The 18,013-nt window shown below is 39.9% G+C and overlaps 1 protein-coding gene across 1 annotated transcript; it reads left to right on the top strand.

Annotated features, from left to right (window-relative positions):
- Positions 1–12,371: 12,371 nt before the first annotated feature.
- On the top strand, positions 12,372–12,764 carry LOC117030867 (SRA stem-loop-interacting RNA-binding protein, mitochondrial-like). The gene has a single exon (XM_033121111.1). It carries the CDS (start codon positions 12,394–12,396, stop codon positions 12,724–12,726), a length of 333 nt encoding a protein of 110 aa, XP_032977002.1. The 5' UTR covers positions 12,372–12,393; the 3' UTR covers positions 12,727–12,764.
- The last annotated feature ends 5,249 nt before the right edge of the window (positions 12,765–18,013 follow it).

Below are 18,013 nucleotides of genomic sequence, written 5' to 3'. Positions count from 1 at the left end.
TTTAGAGTCACCCAGTTGCATCCAAAAGGCAGATGCAATCTGTCCCTCTCCCAGGAGTAGGACTATAGAGACAAAACATAACCATGACCCCCAAATTCTTTCCATTCTGAGTAATTTGCCTACAGCCACCACATTACAAAAGTAACAGCTTAAGTACCATAAGAAAGCACACAAGAAGCCAGGCAATCAGGATGCCCATCTTAGCTCCTCTACTGACTAGCCATTTGGCCTAGACTGGTTAATTCAACTGCTCATCCCCTTGCTTTTATTGAAAACTATCTCTGTCTTGCATCAAATTAACCTCTCCCTTATTTGAACTCTCAGACATTTATATTTCGCCTGCAGCACAGCACTCCTCCCCACAGGCCCTTGAGAATGTCTATTTTGAGAACCAGTAGACTAGAGGATCTCTATAGTTCCCTACAGCTCTGATAGTCTGGGATTCAAATTTGTATATAGTTTTGCAAACTCTTGGCTCTGTGCTAATGAAGAACCCTAGCTACTAGAGAAGTGTTCCTCTAAATTTCTGGGAGGCCCAGAGAGTGATCCTTACACACTGTGTCATTGAAATGCCAGGTGACACTGACCCTTCTGGAATCCCCAGGACAAAGTACCCATTATATGTATCGTGCAACAGGGAGAAGGATACCTTTCTTCTCTCATCGTGCTATACTTTGTCACACGGGTTTTCAATAGGTATTATCTATGCCCTTTGACTCAGACTTTTTACTAAAGCAGCTCTTCTATTTTTTTCTTTTTTCTTTTTTTTAAATGCTTTTTAAATTAAAGTTTATTGGGGTGTTTTTTTTAATTTTGTTTTAATTAAAGTTTATTTGAGTTCTATTTTTTTCTTGATTCCTCCTCACCCCATAACCCTCCACAAATTACTAGGCACGAGCCCATAGTGGGGGAACAAGACCAGGAAACAAAATATGCACGATAAACCTAAAGTTGAACTTAAACTCACTCCTCTTTGAGTTTGAAGATTCTGTTACCTGACCCACTTTGCCTATGTTTTCACTTTCCTTTGGATGAGTTCCCTCCCAGGAGAGACCCAAAGCCCTCATGAAAAATAGACTTTTGGTGAGTTGGGCCTACTAGCTCAGAAGTGCCTGTTTGGGTCCTCCAGGAAGCAGATGCCAAGATGGAGTAAGACGTGCAAGGGATTTATTGGGGGAAACACCTGTGAAGGGTAGCGGGAACAAGAGAAGATGGGAGAGCCTCAGAGCAGTGCCGTTCTGACCCCTGTGAAAGGAGAGGAGGAAGGAAGGAGGATTGGGCAGGAGAAGCCTCGGACTTCAATGCAGCCTCTGAGAAATTTTTCAGCCGGGTTAATGGGGAGCTGGAAAGCAGGCTGCACGTTAGAAGAGCACCATGTTGGGCAGGAACGGCTTGGCTCTAGCATGTCTGCAGTGCTCAGTCAGACAGGGAGAAGGGCAGAAATAGCATGACTGTAATGTAAACACTGCAGTCGATTCCAAAGGGGCTCCTGCTAGAGGCTGTCAGCTGACTCCACTCCTCCCAGCAGGCTCTCTGTGGGAGATCTGAGAAGTGCGTTCCCATGCCTGCCACACGGGATATGCCCACACCTGTGTGAATTCAAAAAGTGGTCATGATTTAAGCTCAAACTGAGGCCTATTTTGTATATTTATTACACGTATTTATGGAGCCTATAAAAGGTATTGCGCTCGACACTACAGCAGCCCCACCTTCGCCAGTAGAATGACTGAGTCTGGCAAGGTTTCAGATAATCGGCTGAGTTTTTATTACCTTTATTGTCAACAATAGGCATGTTTTAATATCCTCTGTTGTATATTAATACTGTGTCAAGCTTAATACAAAAGAGAACAACGCTTAGGGAACTCACGATGAAACTATAATAAAGTATTCCTCCTTAGTTGGGGAGCTCAGAGGAGACTTTTGAAGAGTTTCCTCATGCCAACCACTGGATGTTCCAAGGAGGAAGGAGCCTTTTCAAAGAATTGGGCTTGAGAGTTACCAGAGAGACCTTGAAACTGATCTGGCAACCAAATGGGTGGCACAAGCACGTGGTCCACCCCTAGGGCCCTGCCAGCCAAGATTCAGGATTTGCTGAGAGGCAGGCCCAACACCTGTTGTGGCTCCTGGATCAGAGTCAAAATGTGAGAGGGAGAAAGAAGGGAAGAGGAAAGAACTGGGGAAGAAGGATTTGTAGCTAGAGAGATAAGATAGTAGGTTTTTCAGAACTATGCCAAAATTCATCCAGTCTAATCACCTGGCAACAGAGCTAGTGTCAGGGGTAGAAAGAACGCTTGGCATGACTCCTAAGCTCTACCTCTAACTCTCTGGCTGACCTTTGTCACTAGTCGCCCTCTGGGTCTGTGTTCCTTGGCTATCATCTGCAGAGCTAGGACAGACACTCTTTCAAGTTCTTCCATTTGAACAGTCTAAGATGCTAGCTGTTCCCCTAAAATAATCCTGTTAGACCCTGCAGAGAGCCATGAAAGAGGAGGTGTAAGATGAAAAGAATGTCCAGTGAAGCCAGGAATAATGTAACATATATAGCACGATAACAACACAGCACAACATAACGTAACATAACAAGAATTATGACAGGCAACTAGAGTGTAGGAACAGGGACCGTGAAAGTAGAGCTCATTTCATGATCAAGACATCCAGAGCATTGAAATGTGACTCCGTTCTAGCTTTATATAGAGGTGCCGATGATCCGGGAAGCAAACTAGTTTCCACTTGTTAGCTGGTACTAAAAGATCTGAGATTCATATATCTTCCATCTGTACATGAACCCCCAGCAAAACAAAGAAGTTGGAGCTGTCCCTGTCCTCTCCTGAAGCCTCCTCCAGTTTTCTCTTGTAAAAATAAGTCATTTCTACTCCCCTTTAAATCTGCATTTGTTGTTTATTTTCCACTAGATAAAAATTCTGGGAGGGTTTTGTGAAAGCACACCGTGGGATTTTTCCCAGGACTAATATTGTAGGATTCTAAGAACAACAGGGTTCCATGCTCCCTTCTTATTTATTTCTCCTATTTGAGTTAAGAAAATACCGTGGTTAAAATCAAGTCAAATAAAAACTGCAGTCAAAGGAATGGCATAATTAGCAGCCAATAGGAGCAGGCCCACAATCCCCAGGCCTTCAGATACTGTATCTTCCAGGCTAGCCCCTCCCAGAGAGGATCAGGTTTTCTCTCGGGGGTTTCTTCCTTTTTGAATAAAGCACCATGAGGGCTAAGGTCCAGAAATACAAACCCTTATCCTAGTCTCTGGTAGACAAACAGGTCTAGGGAGATTAAATGACCTGCAGGCTCCCTTGGAGACCAGACTGAAGTGCAGGGAAAAGAATGTGGCATCCATGAGGACACGAGAGCAACCACAGAAGGGCTGTGCCGCCTAAATAAATAATGGCACCATGGGCAGCAGACCCAGTTCTCTGACGGGCCTGGGCCTACACGTGGGGAGTCTGCTAACTCACTTTCGCCCTTTGGATCTCAGCTTCCATGATACTTCCTCTGGGAAGCAGGGTGCCATACACAATTGTGCAGGTTGCACACTGCTCACACGTAGGGTAGGCCAATCATAGCATAGATATTAAAGATTTATATTTTTTTATGACAATTTCCAGCAGATGGCAGTTAAGTGTTTTGAGGAAAGGGCACCTTTTCTTTTTTCCTGATTCACAGAAAGGTGGCACGTGGGCTGGCAGTGACTCCGCTGGGAAGACTTCCCTAACTCGATGGGGTGTAATGCCCCTTTTAGCTGTTTCAGAAGGAGCCTGTCCTCCCCCCACCATCACATTTACCACACTTGACTCGAATTGCCTGTTTCCCGGTTCATGTTCACACTGAATTATCAGCATGGTTAGGGCTGTTCACCATTGTACTCTGGGCCTGACAGTGGTACAGCCTCAACAGTGTTTGCTGAACAAATGAGCAACATATTCTGAGCTGCTCCTATACCTTCCCTGTGTTCCCTATAGCAGAAGGAGAGCAGAAGAGTGACCACAGGTAGAGGGGTGGGGAACTAAGTAAAAATCGGTCCACTTTCCTCTGTAAACCTGCAATAAATAATCAGAGAAGCGAGCCACAAATCTAGAAAGGTACGTTCCCTTTCTAGAACTGGTAGCCACTGACTTCCCCTTTCAACATCAGGTCTTAAAATCCTGCGCGCTTTGGCTAGGTTATGGCTCGGGTGACAATGTTACTGAAATGGAATGTTATTTGGCTGTTCTGACCATTTTCACTTTCGGTTCTGTAGCATTCATTTCCAGTCTCCTCTCAATTACTCTAACCTATACAGCTTACAGAAGGAGAAACCAGTATCAGAGAGGGACTATTTCTTTCCAACGTCACATAATAAAATGTAATGGCTAAACCAAGATCAGACTCCATGTCATCTGACACTTGTTTTCACCATTGTATCACCCTTTGTTTTTCTGCACATTTATGACCTGAAAGATGAGCTATCCCTTAATCTCACCTTCTTCCAGTCCTTTTGTCTCTCTGGGTCACCTACTGAGAAGACTTATCCAGGTCAGTTTTACTATATTACTGTTTAGTCACCTCCAGGTCTCGGTGTTATGCAATAGTCTCTTCACTACTCCTCAGCACGCACTTACTCTTTCAGCAAACTAGCTTTGACTCCTGGCAAAATTTCAGGCATCATCTTAGCTAACTCCTACTTCTCTCTCAGGTATCCATTTAGATCACTTTATTTCAGGAAGTGAAATATGTTTTATTTGGTCTGTCTCCCCGGTCTGAGTCAGGACTGCCTCCTAAAAAGCACCCATATTTTCCCCAACAAAACATTAATCACCCTGGACACTAATTGCCTGTTTACTTTGTCTCTATTCCCCACTCTACAGTAACTTCTATGAGAACAGAGACCATTCCTGTCTCCCCGTACCATTATTTCCCCCAGGACCCAGCAAAGAGCCCAACACAAGGCAAATGCTGCATAAATATTTATTGAATGAATGACTAGACTCTGACGCCACGATTCCTAAGTATTTGCACAGTAGTGATCAAATGCCAAAAAGATGTGAATACTTTATAGTTGAACACATTGTGTAGATGTTAAGAACTTATTATGTTAAAAAGGCTCATTATACCAGCTATCACTATAATACAAGCTTTCTGTTTCTGACATGGAGATGCAAAAAAAAAAAAAAAAAAATTCAGCAGTCAATCAACAAAAGTTTCCAAGACTCTTCAATGTTAGCAGGCAAACATGTTGCCACAGGCCAACATTGTCACTAGAGGCAAACACTGCCTTTGTGGTCATACCGTCCCCTCAAGGGCCCACTGGACTCCCCACCTCTGGTCTCTTCCTCGTCTACTTGGTGTCCATATATGGAGTGCTCAATGTGAGTCAGTCCCTGTTCCAACTTTTTACATGCATTATTTCATTGAATTCTTGCAACAACCCTACAAGGAAGGTTCTATTTTTATAACATTTTAACAACAGGAGAAACCAAGGCAGGGAGGGTATATGACTTCTGCAAAATCATATATACATTTATCTTGTAGTTCTATCATAGTGCGCTAAACATAACAGAAGGGCAATACGTATTTCCCATACACTCCCTATTGAGGTGTATGTTGAAAATGAACACAGCAGCTTGGAAGAGTGAGAAAGAAAACTGGATTTAGAAGCACAGGCTCCAAGCTTATGTGCTGGCTCTGGGGTTCTGGACCAACAAGCTACTTATCCCTTGAGCTTCTCGGGTACAATGGGAGAAAACATTGGATGAAGAGAGTGGGGGGCCCTGGGTACTCAAAACTCATTATCTTAGGTTAGTGGGTCTCAAAGGTATGTGTGAGGGAGAGGGGCTCACTTTTTATCAAAATATACTAGCCTGATTCTTCCCTTCCCTTACTCTTTGATGTACCCTAAGATGGGAGAGCAAGTGAGGAAGAGATGTACGTATTCGGAAAATATTTTCCTGGTAAGAACCACTGCAGCATTAGATTTTTAGTGTAGTTAAATCTAACAGCTGTGCAATTACAAAGAAAAAGCATCTTTCTCCATATCTCCATGATTATTCTGATGATGAGAGCTATTTTTATTCAACTGAACCCAGTTACTGTTTTCTCAAAGTAGAGTTCTCTCTCCAGGGGCCTGGAGTGGGAAACACAGAGATTCATAGGTGTCCTAAGCTCGCTCCAGTCTACTTAACCAAACCACCTTGTTAAATTCCTAACCATACCATCATTTCCTTCAGTGCTTTCCTCATTTTCACCGTCAACTCATAAAAGCCCTTAGGTTGATAGGAATTCGTCTAATGCCTAGAAAATAGCACAAGAAATGTTGGCTGCTCGGCTAATTTCCAGTTGCATAGAGGGCTGCTTTCTCTGTGATAATTGACATGAACAGTTTGTTATGGTTTTATTTCTTTCTAGCACAGTAGGAGACACCAGAAGGTGCTTAATAAGTGCTTTTGGATTGACTAGAATGACCTGTACATCTTAGTTCTTTTCCAGGGCAGTGAAGAAAACACTATAATTTAATTCAACTCTGGCTTTTAGTACCTCAGAGATAAGTCTTTTATGAAAAAGGAAGATGATAAACCTTAGGGAGGTCGTTAGCAATGTAGCATTTCTGAGTCAGGTGGGAGTTTAATTTCCTCACTAAAGAGAGCAACACGATCTCCAGGGTATGGCAAATACAATGCTACTGCTAATAAAGAGCCCTCACATTTGTTTAGCCCTTTATGGTTTACAAAGCGCTTTCATATCTTTCATCTCACTTGAGCTCCCAGCAACCTTGTCAGGCAGATACTATTCATCTAAATTTTACAGAAGCAGAAACTAGGCTTAGATGACTTACGTGACATGCCCAAGGTCACACAGCTAGGAAATGACAGAGCTAGGACTAGCACCAAGATATTCCTAATTGTATTAATCAGGGCTTTTTCAAGACAAGAAAGAAACTTAACATAAATAGTATAAACAGGAAATAAACTTTGGCTTGGACAGCTGGGAAAGTACAGAAGATAATTAGGGTTATCTTTTCTCCAACGTCTGTTCCCTCTTCTCTTGGTATCGCTGCTATTTGTTCATTATCCACTCTCCCCCTGCATCGGACTGTGGAGCCCATATGCTTTTGGAGAAACTGACCCACCCACCCAGGTTCAGGAAGAAGGGCTTATGTTCATGTTTACACTAATCAGCCTAATCCCACCTTCAGCCACAGTTATTGGTTCAAAGATGGTCATGTGACCTGATATGTACCAATGAGAAGCAAGGAGAAGTTTACTGAGAGATTCAGGGGAAGAATCTCCTAACTTTTCTGAGAAAATATCCGGAAGCAACTGTCTCCCACCAGACGTGAGGAGAATGGCTACAACTGCCATTTTAACACTTTGTAGAAAACCAGCCTGAAGATGAAGCTGACACTGTGGATGGCAAAAAGTGTCTTTGATAACATTGTTAAACTGCTGGATTGACTAATGCCAGTGCACAACCTATCTCTAGACTTTGCAGTTTCCTAAGCCATCAGCTACCTTAGTATACTTCATGGCAAATAACAGAAGGCTCAACTCAAATTGGTCTAGACACTAATGAGCTTCCTGTCAGTTGCCTGTTTGCCATGGAGTATACTAAGGTCACTGAAGAAATGGAAAGAAGAGCTGCAGAAACAAGGGCTTCAGGGACTGGAATTCGGATCTCCATAGCACTAGGGCTTTTCCTGTCAATCTTGCACCCTCATTCTCTCTCATTCTCTTCTACTGGTGCTGAATATGCAGCAATGAATACAATAGATAAAACCCGTGTCCTCCTGGAGCTCACAGTCATTCGGGTAAGGAACAGGGAGGCCTGCTGGAAGCCAACTTCGAATAAAGAGAGGAATAAGATGGGAGAGAGAAGTATAAACTTGACCTATTTCACATCTCTGCGTACAAATCTCCTCCCTCTCAATCACCTGGCAATATCCTAACCATCTACTTCAGGGTTCATCTTTCACAAATCCTACCTCCTGCCTGACTACTTCCCACCCACCCTGCATTGTGAAACATATTTTTTAAAAATTATAAAACAGTATATAATCAGTGTTATTTTTCTACATTTCCTGCAATGTGTACAACTGTGCCTTGGACATGTCGGATATTTGGTAAATGAATAAATGAATTTTGTCAAAGGCACCATGTGGAATACACAGGCAGGAGAGCTGTTAGAGAAAGCAGATGGCTGGCAGGGAGGGGGCAGGAGAACAGATGCCCAGGTTGCTACTCCAACATGCAAAATATACCTCCTATTAACTGTGCAATAAATGTGAATCATCATCAATACTGTATTAGCAAATACAAAATCATTTTTAGTAGGATATAATGGAGCCAAAAGGAATAACGAAATATAGTAAAGGCAGTACAACAAGCACATCCATTTTTGTTTGACTATTTGAAAACAAAGTATGAATAGGTAAAGCTATAAACACAATAAAAATATATTTAATTAATAGCTAAATAAAAATACTATATGGTCAAAGAATTACTTTTTAGGCTTTTCACCACCCTAACTTGAATTCACTAAAACCTTTTTGAGGTAGAACCTATTCAATCTTTTTGAAATAAAATATTTTCTCCAATGCTATTATTATAAAGCTGGAACACAACATCCTCGCCTCAGCATGCAATAAAAGCCACTTCTTTTGTGTATACTTGTAATTCGAGCATGCAGGAAAGAGAGATTGCAGAACATTCAGGAATAAAAACTGAGAATAAGCGGAAAAGAAACACAATAAAAAACCAGGATTAGAATGCTCAAACGACAGGATGCTGAGAGCCTTAATGAACACACTTTTCAAAGGTTACAAGTCACCAAACTCCCTTTTCACCAATAAGAGGGTCAGAGAAATAGAGGAAATAACACAAAAGGCAGATTTATAATAAAGATGTGACAGAATTCAAGTCAGTGATTCATTAGGAAATAGTTCCTGAGGGTCAAATGACTCATCAATTTTAAGCAGTAAAATTTTCCAATTCTCATTCTGGGGAACAAGCACATTATTCTACCCTCTACTAGGAATCAGTATGGCAACAAGTAAAAGGTAATAAATAAAAATATAAAAATGTTTTTAAAAATATATTTTAAAAATTTTAAATAAAAAAAATGAAGGAATGGTGCTGCATTGGGATGGGTAGATACCAGAACCAATTCTGAAATTGTCCCTGTGGCAGCTGGAGCCCAAGAGGTGGCTGTGCCTGGGGCACAAGTAGATAGAATAAACTGCAAAGAAGGGCATCACGTGTGGGGACCAGTCATTACTAATGTGGACCAAATTAGCCCAGATCCAACTTGGAAACACCTGCCCTCTTCTAAGTGAGGTTTAGCTTGCTAGTTGCCAGTACTTACCCCCAGGGCCACCACAGGAGACAATGTACCCCCACACCTTGGCTGCTCCATGAGTTGGGGACTTGCTAGCTTCTGCACTTTGGAGAGACCCTGTGAAGGCCATCTGCTGCTATCTGCCACCAAGTCCCTTCCCCTGAGGGCACCTCAGTAAGACAGCACCAAGCTGGTTGTGTTCTTCTACTCAACAGACGGGCACTCCCTGATAATACAGGGAGCGGGGCGGGGATTTTTATTTAGCTATTAATTCTATTTTCATTGTTACCTACCTGGCTAATGGACTGGGTGGATGAGGCACTCATATTCTGGGGGTGGACTAGGGCACACAATCTGCGGTTGGGGAGAGCAGGGGACATGGTGGCTACCTACACCAAACTTTCCTACCCCACTCGCCTTGAGGTTCCCCAGGTCTTACCCGTGTGCTCTGCACTGTAATATCACTCAGCATCTGTCTTCTCTACAAAATATCACAAAATAGTGTGGACTATCATGCAGGGTGTCAGGCGGGGTCTCTGGTCCCGCTCCCCACTTAAGAACACAGGATATGGTGAGGCCAAAAAGGAACATCCACGGAGCCATTGATAGGGGAGTCATACTACTATATTCGGCGCCTCTCTGCAATCTGCGCTTGCAGGCTCAGCCACCATCTTCTTGCTAGCTCCCATTTGCTGCAAGCGTAGCCACAGCAGTTATTTTAGTGGCCAATGGCTCACTGGTTACAGCTGATGGCCAACTAGCCACAGCTGATGGCCATCCAATCACAGTTGATGGCCATTTATTACCTGAGCGAGCACCTTTCCACGTGAGGCCGAGAGCCTGGAAACTGCACTCCTGGCTCTGTCCCCACAGGACACATTCACAAAGTCTGTAGCTCTCACTGTTCCCTGACCTGAATCCATGTTTTTACACCTGTCCCAATTCTTCCTCCTTTTCTCAATCCAGCAGTCAAAACAATCTTTCCTCCCCAGAGCTCTACAGTTGTCATGGAAACCAAAAGGCAGGTGCAAAGAAAGAATCGCATAGCAAGGCCAGAGACAAACTTTGATCTTGCTGCAGGTGACTTACTGAGATCCCTGAATTTCTTTTCACTTTGAATGCACGTGATAAACTACAATCTGTGTGGTTGTTTTAACTGTTTAACTTGATTAAAGAAGCGGGATGGGGAACTGGCTCAACCAGTTTTAAAGAGGCTTGTTTCCAACCCTCAGGCTACTTGCCTCAGGTTTTTAAAGACTTCATAAAAAAACTTCAAAAGTGGCTCACAAAGGAATTGAATGAAATTCCACTCACTTCAGACAAATGATATCCTATTTCTTGCTGGCAAAGAATGCTTTAAGTAAAAGCAGGTAGTCCACAGAGCTCTATCCTTGCTTACTTTGCTGTGATTGAGATCAAACATAGCAACAATTTCTCCAAGTGTTCCATGAGCATAAATCATAGGGAAAACAGGCTGCTCTTGGGACTGATTTATACCAAATATTTGAAAAAGACCAAGAGGCCAATGATTATTTCCTCTAATGTAAAAGTTTATGCACTCAAAAATAAGAATTGAGCACCTACTAATCTCTACATTAACTGTCTCTTGAGGTTCCTGTGGGAGATGTAAGATGTTTTGACGCCCTCCCCAGGAGATGTGACAGTGCATTCAAGAGCTTAGGATAGTGTGACCTCTCTGCCTCTCCCTTCCTCTCTCCCTCCCCGCCCTTGTTATTTTTCCTGTCTCCCCTTGTCTTTATCAGATATTGTTGGAGTTTCTCCATGGGCCACTTCCTTTCCTCACTCTGGCAGAGCTCCACTTCTGAGTAGATGCCATATTCCTGCCCAAGTCTCTCTAGTTCCAGCCCAGTCCAGGAGGGACCCATCTAAGGCCCTCATGTGGTCTCATTCTCCTTGCCAGGGATTGATCAGGCATGTATCTAATTTGAGCAGTTAGATGTGAGTAGAAAGCTGCCAAGGACATCTGGAAAAGACTTCTCAGGCTAATAAAAAGAGACACACTGTCCTTTTCTGCCCTTAGACATTATTGGGTCCAGATGTGATGGCTGGAAATGAAGTAGTCCCTTACTCTGAGGACACGGGTGACACGCTGAGGATGGCAGAGTTCTGAGGCACTGGATGAATCAGCCCTGGTGTGGGTGCAATGTAGAATTTCTAGTTATGAGACCCAGTACATTCTACAGTTGTAACCAATCGAGTTAAGGTTTGTTGTTACTTGCTGTAGAAACATCCTAACATTTATCACAAGTTTCTCATGGATAGTTAAGAAATGAAGAAGACACACTATCAATTTTTTATTCAATTTGTAATACATATGACTGATAAAAATAATTAACACCGAATAAAATTGACAATGGCTAAAATTGCACACAGTAAAATTTGCTGATTTTAGAGCATCAAATTTTCTTCACAGAATTTATCTGTCTAATTTTCTTATTGTGGAAAAGTTCAAGATACTGAAAAGTATAGAAACTGGTATAATGAAGTCTCATGTACCTATCAATAATTATCAAGTCAATGTTAATTTTCTTTCCTCTATACCCCCACCCATGTTCCCTACCTCCAGAATGTTTTGGAGCAAATCCAAGACCTCATATTATTTCATTAGGAAATACCTCTAAGATTAGCAAGTATCTCTAAGAGATAAAAGCTCAAAATATAACAATAACATATCATACCTAAAAATTGATAATAACTCATTGTTATCATTATATGTCCTGTCAATGTGCAAAATTTCCTGGGATGTTTCATAATTTTGTTTGGTGGTCAATTTGTTCAAATCAGGATCAAACAAGGTGCACAGATTGCATTTGATTGATATGTTTCTTAAGTCTCTTTTAACCTATAGTTTTCCCTCTCCCTACTTTTTCCTTGTAATTTGTTTGTTTCTCAAAAAACTACACCAATAGCAGATAACTTTATTTTCAATTTTTTGATAGCAAAGCACTTCCAAATGGCAACCACAATAAATCAATAAATAAAATCAACCAGAAAAAAAATCTACGTCAAAAATATCTACATCAGAGGTCACGAAGGTCCCTCCATCTAAAGATGGCGGCTTCGGCAGTGAGGGGTGCTATGGCTCTGAGGACGACTGGCCGGCCCGTTGCTTTTGTCAGAAAAATTCCCTGGACTGCGGCCGCGAGTGAGCTGAGAGAACACTTTGCACAATTTGGCCATATACGAAAGTGTACTGTACCTTTTGACAGAGAGACTGGTTTTCACCGAGGTATGGGTTGGGTACACTTTTCTTCAGAAGAAGAACTTCATAATGTACTACAACAGGAAAAGAATGTTATTGATGGAGTAAAGCTCCACGTTCAAGCTCAAAGACGAAAAGTTTTGCAAGGGGATCAAACATCTGATGAAGAGAAAGATTTTTGAGAATATGACTGCCTATTAAATAACTCAAACTGAAAAAATATATATATATCTACATCAGAAAAATTAGATTTCTGTGGAACTAATGGCCACAAAAGAAAACGGCAGAGGTTCTGGAAATATTTGATATGGACGAAAACTGATCAATGAATCAAATTTTTGTTGTAAAGTGTGAAAAGAATTTATTACAAATATAATTTTAGAAAAAAATAAAAATAAGAGAGGAAAACTGGAAAGAGTTTAAATTATAAAATTTATCATGACATTAAATAAAATTTGACAGAATTTACTCCACAATTATTTTCTTAATGAAAATTTACCTAATTCTGATGAGGTTCTTTACACTCAAAATATTCTCATGGTTGAAACAGTGGTTAAATAGTATTAAAATAATGGAGTCAGAATATGTAACACTTGTCTATGAGATATCCAAGTGGAAATACTTGACAGCGTTGGGAGTTCAGAAGAGAGGCAAAGGCTGGAGTCACTGGTTTGAGAAATAGAAGCCACAGGAATTATGGTAAGGTAATTCCTTCCATAAATTCCTTCCAAAATGGTAAGGTAATTCCTTCCATTATAAATTTGATTTCCCAGGAGTGACCATGTGACATATTTCTGGCCAATAATATATAAGGGAAAGTCTGCTGGGAGGGGCTCATGGGAAAGCAATTGCTTTTCTGATTAAAAATAGACAGGTAGGCAGACTTGGCTCACATATACCTTCTGCCCTTCACCTTTCACCTTGCCTAGAATTCACATGCAATGCTAAGGTAGCATAATCATCTTTTTTTAATAGCCTTTTTTTAAGAGCAATTTTAGGTTCACAGCAAAATTTAGCAGAAGGCACAAGATTTCCCAAATAACCCCTGCTCCTACACACGAATAACCTCTCTCACTGTTAATATCCCCCACCAGAGTAGTAATTTGTTACAATTGATGAACTTACATTGACACATCTTAATCACCCAAAGTCCATCATTTATATTATGATTCACTCTGGGCATTGTACATTATATTGGTTTGGACAAATGTGTCCATTAAATGGTTTGGACATGTGTCCATCCATTAAAGTATCATACAGAATAGTTTCACTGCCCTATAAATACTTTGTGCTCTGTCTCGTCATTCCTCCCTCCCCACTAACTCCTAGCAAACAATGATCTTTCTACTGCCTCCATATTTTGGCCTTTCCAGAATGTCATACAGTTGGAATCATATAGTATGTAGCCTTTTCAGTTGCTTCTTTCACTTAGTAATATGCACTTAAGTTTCCTCCATGTCTTTTCAATGGCTTCATAGCTCCTTTCTTTTTATCACTGAATAATTGTCTGGATGTACTACAGTATATTTATCCATTCACCTACTTAAGGACATCTTGGTTGCTTCCAAGGTTAGGCAATTATGAATAAAGCTTCTCTAAATATCCATGTGCAGGTTTTTGTGGGGGCATTACTTTTCATCTCCTTTGGGTCAATACCTCGGAGCGTGATTACTGGATTGGATGGTAAGAGTATGTTTAGTTTTGTAAGTAACTGCCAAATTGTCTTCCAACGTGGCTGCACCATTTTGCATTCTTACCAGCAATGAAAGAGAGTTCCTGTTTCTCCACGTCCTTGTCAGTTCAATTTGGTGTTGTCACTGTTCTGTATTTTGGCCATTTTAATAGGTGTGTAGTGGTATCTCATTGTTGTTTTAATTTGCATTTTCTTGATGACAAATGATGTGGGACATCTTTTCATATGCTTATTGACCACCCATATATCTTTTTTGGCGACGTGTCTGTTGAAGTCTTTGGTCCATTTTTTAATCGGGTTGTTAATTTTCTCATTGTTGAGTTTTAAGAGTTCTTTGTATACTTTGGATAACACTCCTTTATCAGATATGTCTTTTGCAGATATTTTCTCCTAGTGTGTGGCTTGCCTTTTCCGTCTCTTAACCGTGGCTTTCACAGTGCAGAAACTTTTAATTTTAATGAAGTCCAGCTTATGAATTTTTTCTTTCATGGATTGTGCCTTTGGTGTTATATCTAAAAAGTCATCACCAAACCCAAGGTCATTTAGATTTTCTCCTATGTTTTCTTCTAGGAATTTTATAGCCTTGTGTTTTATATTTAAGTCTATGATCCATTTTGAGTTAATTTTTATAAATGATGTAAGGTCTGTGTCTAGATTTTTTTTTTTTTTTGCATATAGATGCCCAGCTGCTCCAACACCATTTGTTGTAAAGATTTTCTTTGCTCCTTTGCACTGCCCTTGCTCCTTTGTCAAAGTTCAGTTGACTATATTTATATGAGTCGATTTCTAGGCTCTCTATACTGTTACAGTGATCAATTTGTCTATTCTTTTGCCAATATCACACTAATTACTAGTCTTAATTACTGTAGCGCTCTGGTAAGCTTTGAAGGCAGGTAACGTCAGTCGTCCAGCTTTATTATTCTACTTCAATATTGGCTATTCTGGGTCTTTTACCTCTCCATATATACTTTATGATCAGTTTGTCAATATCCACAAAATAACTTCCTGGGATTTTGATTGGGATTGTGTTGAATCTATAGATCAAGTTGGGAAGAACTGACATCTTGGCAATACCCAGTCTTCCTATCATGAACATGGAATAGTTCTCCATTTATATAGTTCTTTTTTATTTCTTTCATCAGAGTTTCATAGTTTTCCTGATATAGATCTTGTACATATTTTATTAGATTTATACCTAAGTATTTCATTTTGGGGGGTACTAATGTAAATGGTGTAATTATATTAATTTAAATTTCCACTTGTTCATTGCTGGTATATAAGAAAGCAATTAGGTTTTGTATCCTGCAACCTTGTTATAATTCCTTATTAGTTCCAGTTGTTTGTTTTTTGGTTTTTTGTTTTTGTAAGTTCTCTTGGGTTTTCTACAAAGACAATTATGTCATCTGCAATCAAAGACAGTTTTATTTCTTACTGATCAGAATATCTTTTATTTCCTTTTCTTAAATTATTGTATTAGCTATGATTTCCAATACAATGTTAAAAGAAAAGGGATGATAGGAGACATCCTTGCATTATTCCTCATCCTAGTGGGAAAGATTCAAGTGTCTCACCATGAAGTGTAATGTCAGCTGTAAATGTTTTATATTCATTATCAAGTCAAGGAAGTTCCCCTCTATTCCTAGTTTACTGAGAGTTTTTATTTCTTTTTTAATCATGAATGGGTGTTAGATTTTGTCAAATCTAACTCATCTTTCTCATGCTTTCTTTCTATTTCTTTCTATGAGCATCTAACTCATGCTTTCTTTCAATTAGTGTTAACATGGTATATCTACATATGTCTTTATATTTAAAATGGGTTTCTTGTGGACAACATATAGTTGGGTCTTGTTTCCTGACCTGCTCTGAAAAATCTGTTTTTGATTTGGTGCATTTATAGCATTGAGATTTATAGTCATTATTGTTGTAGTTGGATTAATATCTAACATATTTGTTACAGTTTTCTATTTGTTGCCCTTGTCCTTTGGTCTTACTTTTGTCTTCCATTCTTTTTTTTTTTTTTTTAAATATTTGTTTATTGATTTCCTGTGTCAGTAAGACTTTAGAATGTTCAGACTTGAAATATGGGAAAAATATTATAAGAAAAGTTGTAGAATCGGTTCCTTGGGATTTTTAAGAGGGTGGAAAGCTACTTGTCCAGAATGTTTTCCATTTTGTCAGTTTTGGAGGCAAATAAATGGAAGAAATTTGGTCTGCATCTTCCCTGACGAATGGTAATCACGAGATTATGTAAAGTTATGTAAATTGTATCAGATGCTATTTGGGTTTTTCTGCACTGCATGAAAACTGTAAGCACAAAGCGGCACTATGAAATTTTCCTTTTTGGTGTTAGTCATAAATGAATTTATTTTCTCCTGCTTCTTAATCCAGCAGCATGTGTACTCTAAGTCAAGTGTGTGTTTAATTCTGGGTAGAATGTGAGGGTGAGTTACTTCTGTGGGTTCTTGGCCTCCTGTCTCTTTTTCTCATTGTTATGCCTTTATCTCCTTAACTGACACAGCTCCGTCTCATGTCTGTTCTCCTCCCTGTGCCCCCCAGGACCCCATCTAAGGATCCTGGCCTGGTTTGCTCCCCATGGACATAACAGGCTCAGCTCCCATCCAGCCCCAGTGCCTGCTCTAGTGGACTCTTTAATACCCTGAATGAATGACTAATGTAGAGCCTGCGAGAGAAGTCTCCTTGTTTTCCTGTTCTAAGCCACTCGCCCTCGGTGCTGTCAGTCCAGAGTCCATCATGCCTCTGATTGTCTTCCATTCTTTTTCCACCTTTTGTCATTGTAATTGAGTCTATTATATGATCCCATTCTCTCTCCTTTTTTAGCATCAGTTATACTTTTTTAAAAACCTTTTTCTAGTGTTTACCCTAGAGTTTGCAGTATGCATTTACAACTAATCCAATTCCACTTTCAAATAATACCATACTGTTTCACAGATAGTTTGAGTACAAAATAATCATAATTCTTCCCTTCCTTACATTGTATCATTGCTATTATTCATTTTACTTGTACATAAAGATATATATATATACACATATGTAATAAAAAACATTGTTGCTATTATTGTTTTGAACAAACTGTTATCTGTTAGATCAATTAATAAGAAAATTAAAAGTTTTTATTTTACTTTCATTTATTCCTTCGCCAAAGCTCTTCCTTTATGTAGATCCAAGTTTCTGACCTGTATCATTTTCCTTCTCTCTAAATACTTCTTTTAACATTTCCTGCAAGGCAAGTCTACTGGCAACAATTCCTTTAGTTTTTGTTTGCCTGAGAAAGTATTTATTTCTTCTTTATGTTTGAAGGATCAGTTTGCAGGGAACAGAATTCTAGGTTGGATTTTTTCTTTTCCTCTCAACATTTTAAATATTTTACTCTACTCTCTTCCTGCCTGCATGGTTTTTGAGAAGATATTGGATGTAATTCTTATCTTTGCACCTATATCAATAGCTGTTTTTTAACTCTGGGTTCTTTCAGGATTTTTTTCTTCGTCTTACATTTTCAGCAATTTGAATGTGATATGTCTAAGTATAGGCTTCCTTCTTCTTCTTCTTCTCCTTCTCCTTTTTTTTTTTTTTTTTTTTTTTTTTAAGCATTTATTCCTGCTTGCTGTTCTCCGAGCTTTCTGGATCTGTGGGGTGGGGTTTTATTCCTCTATTGCTCTGAGTCCAGAATTTGTCATTTTCTTATAATCCTAGAAACTTCCAGGAGGAAGTATGAGGCTGAGTATATCACACCATCATAAAATCATAGCTTTCTTTCC

The sequence above is a fragment of the Rhinolophus ferrumequinum genome, chromosome 11 (genome assembly GCF_004115265.2).
Source record: "Rhinolophus ferrumequinum isolate MPI-CBG mRhiFer1 chromosome 11, mRhiFer1_v1.p, whole genome shotgun sequence".
Taxonomy (NCBI): Eukaryota; Metazoa; Chordata; class Mammalia; order Chiroptera; family Rhinolophidae; genus Rhinolophus; species Rhinolophus ferrumequinum.
The sequence above is the reverse complement of the archived record's forward strand: the minus strand, read 5'-3'. Positions and strand labels throughout refer to the sequence as shown.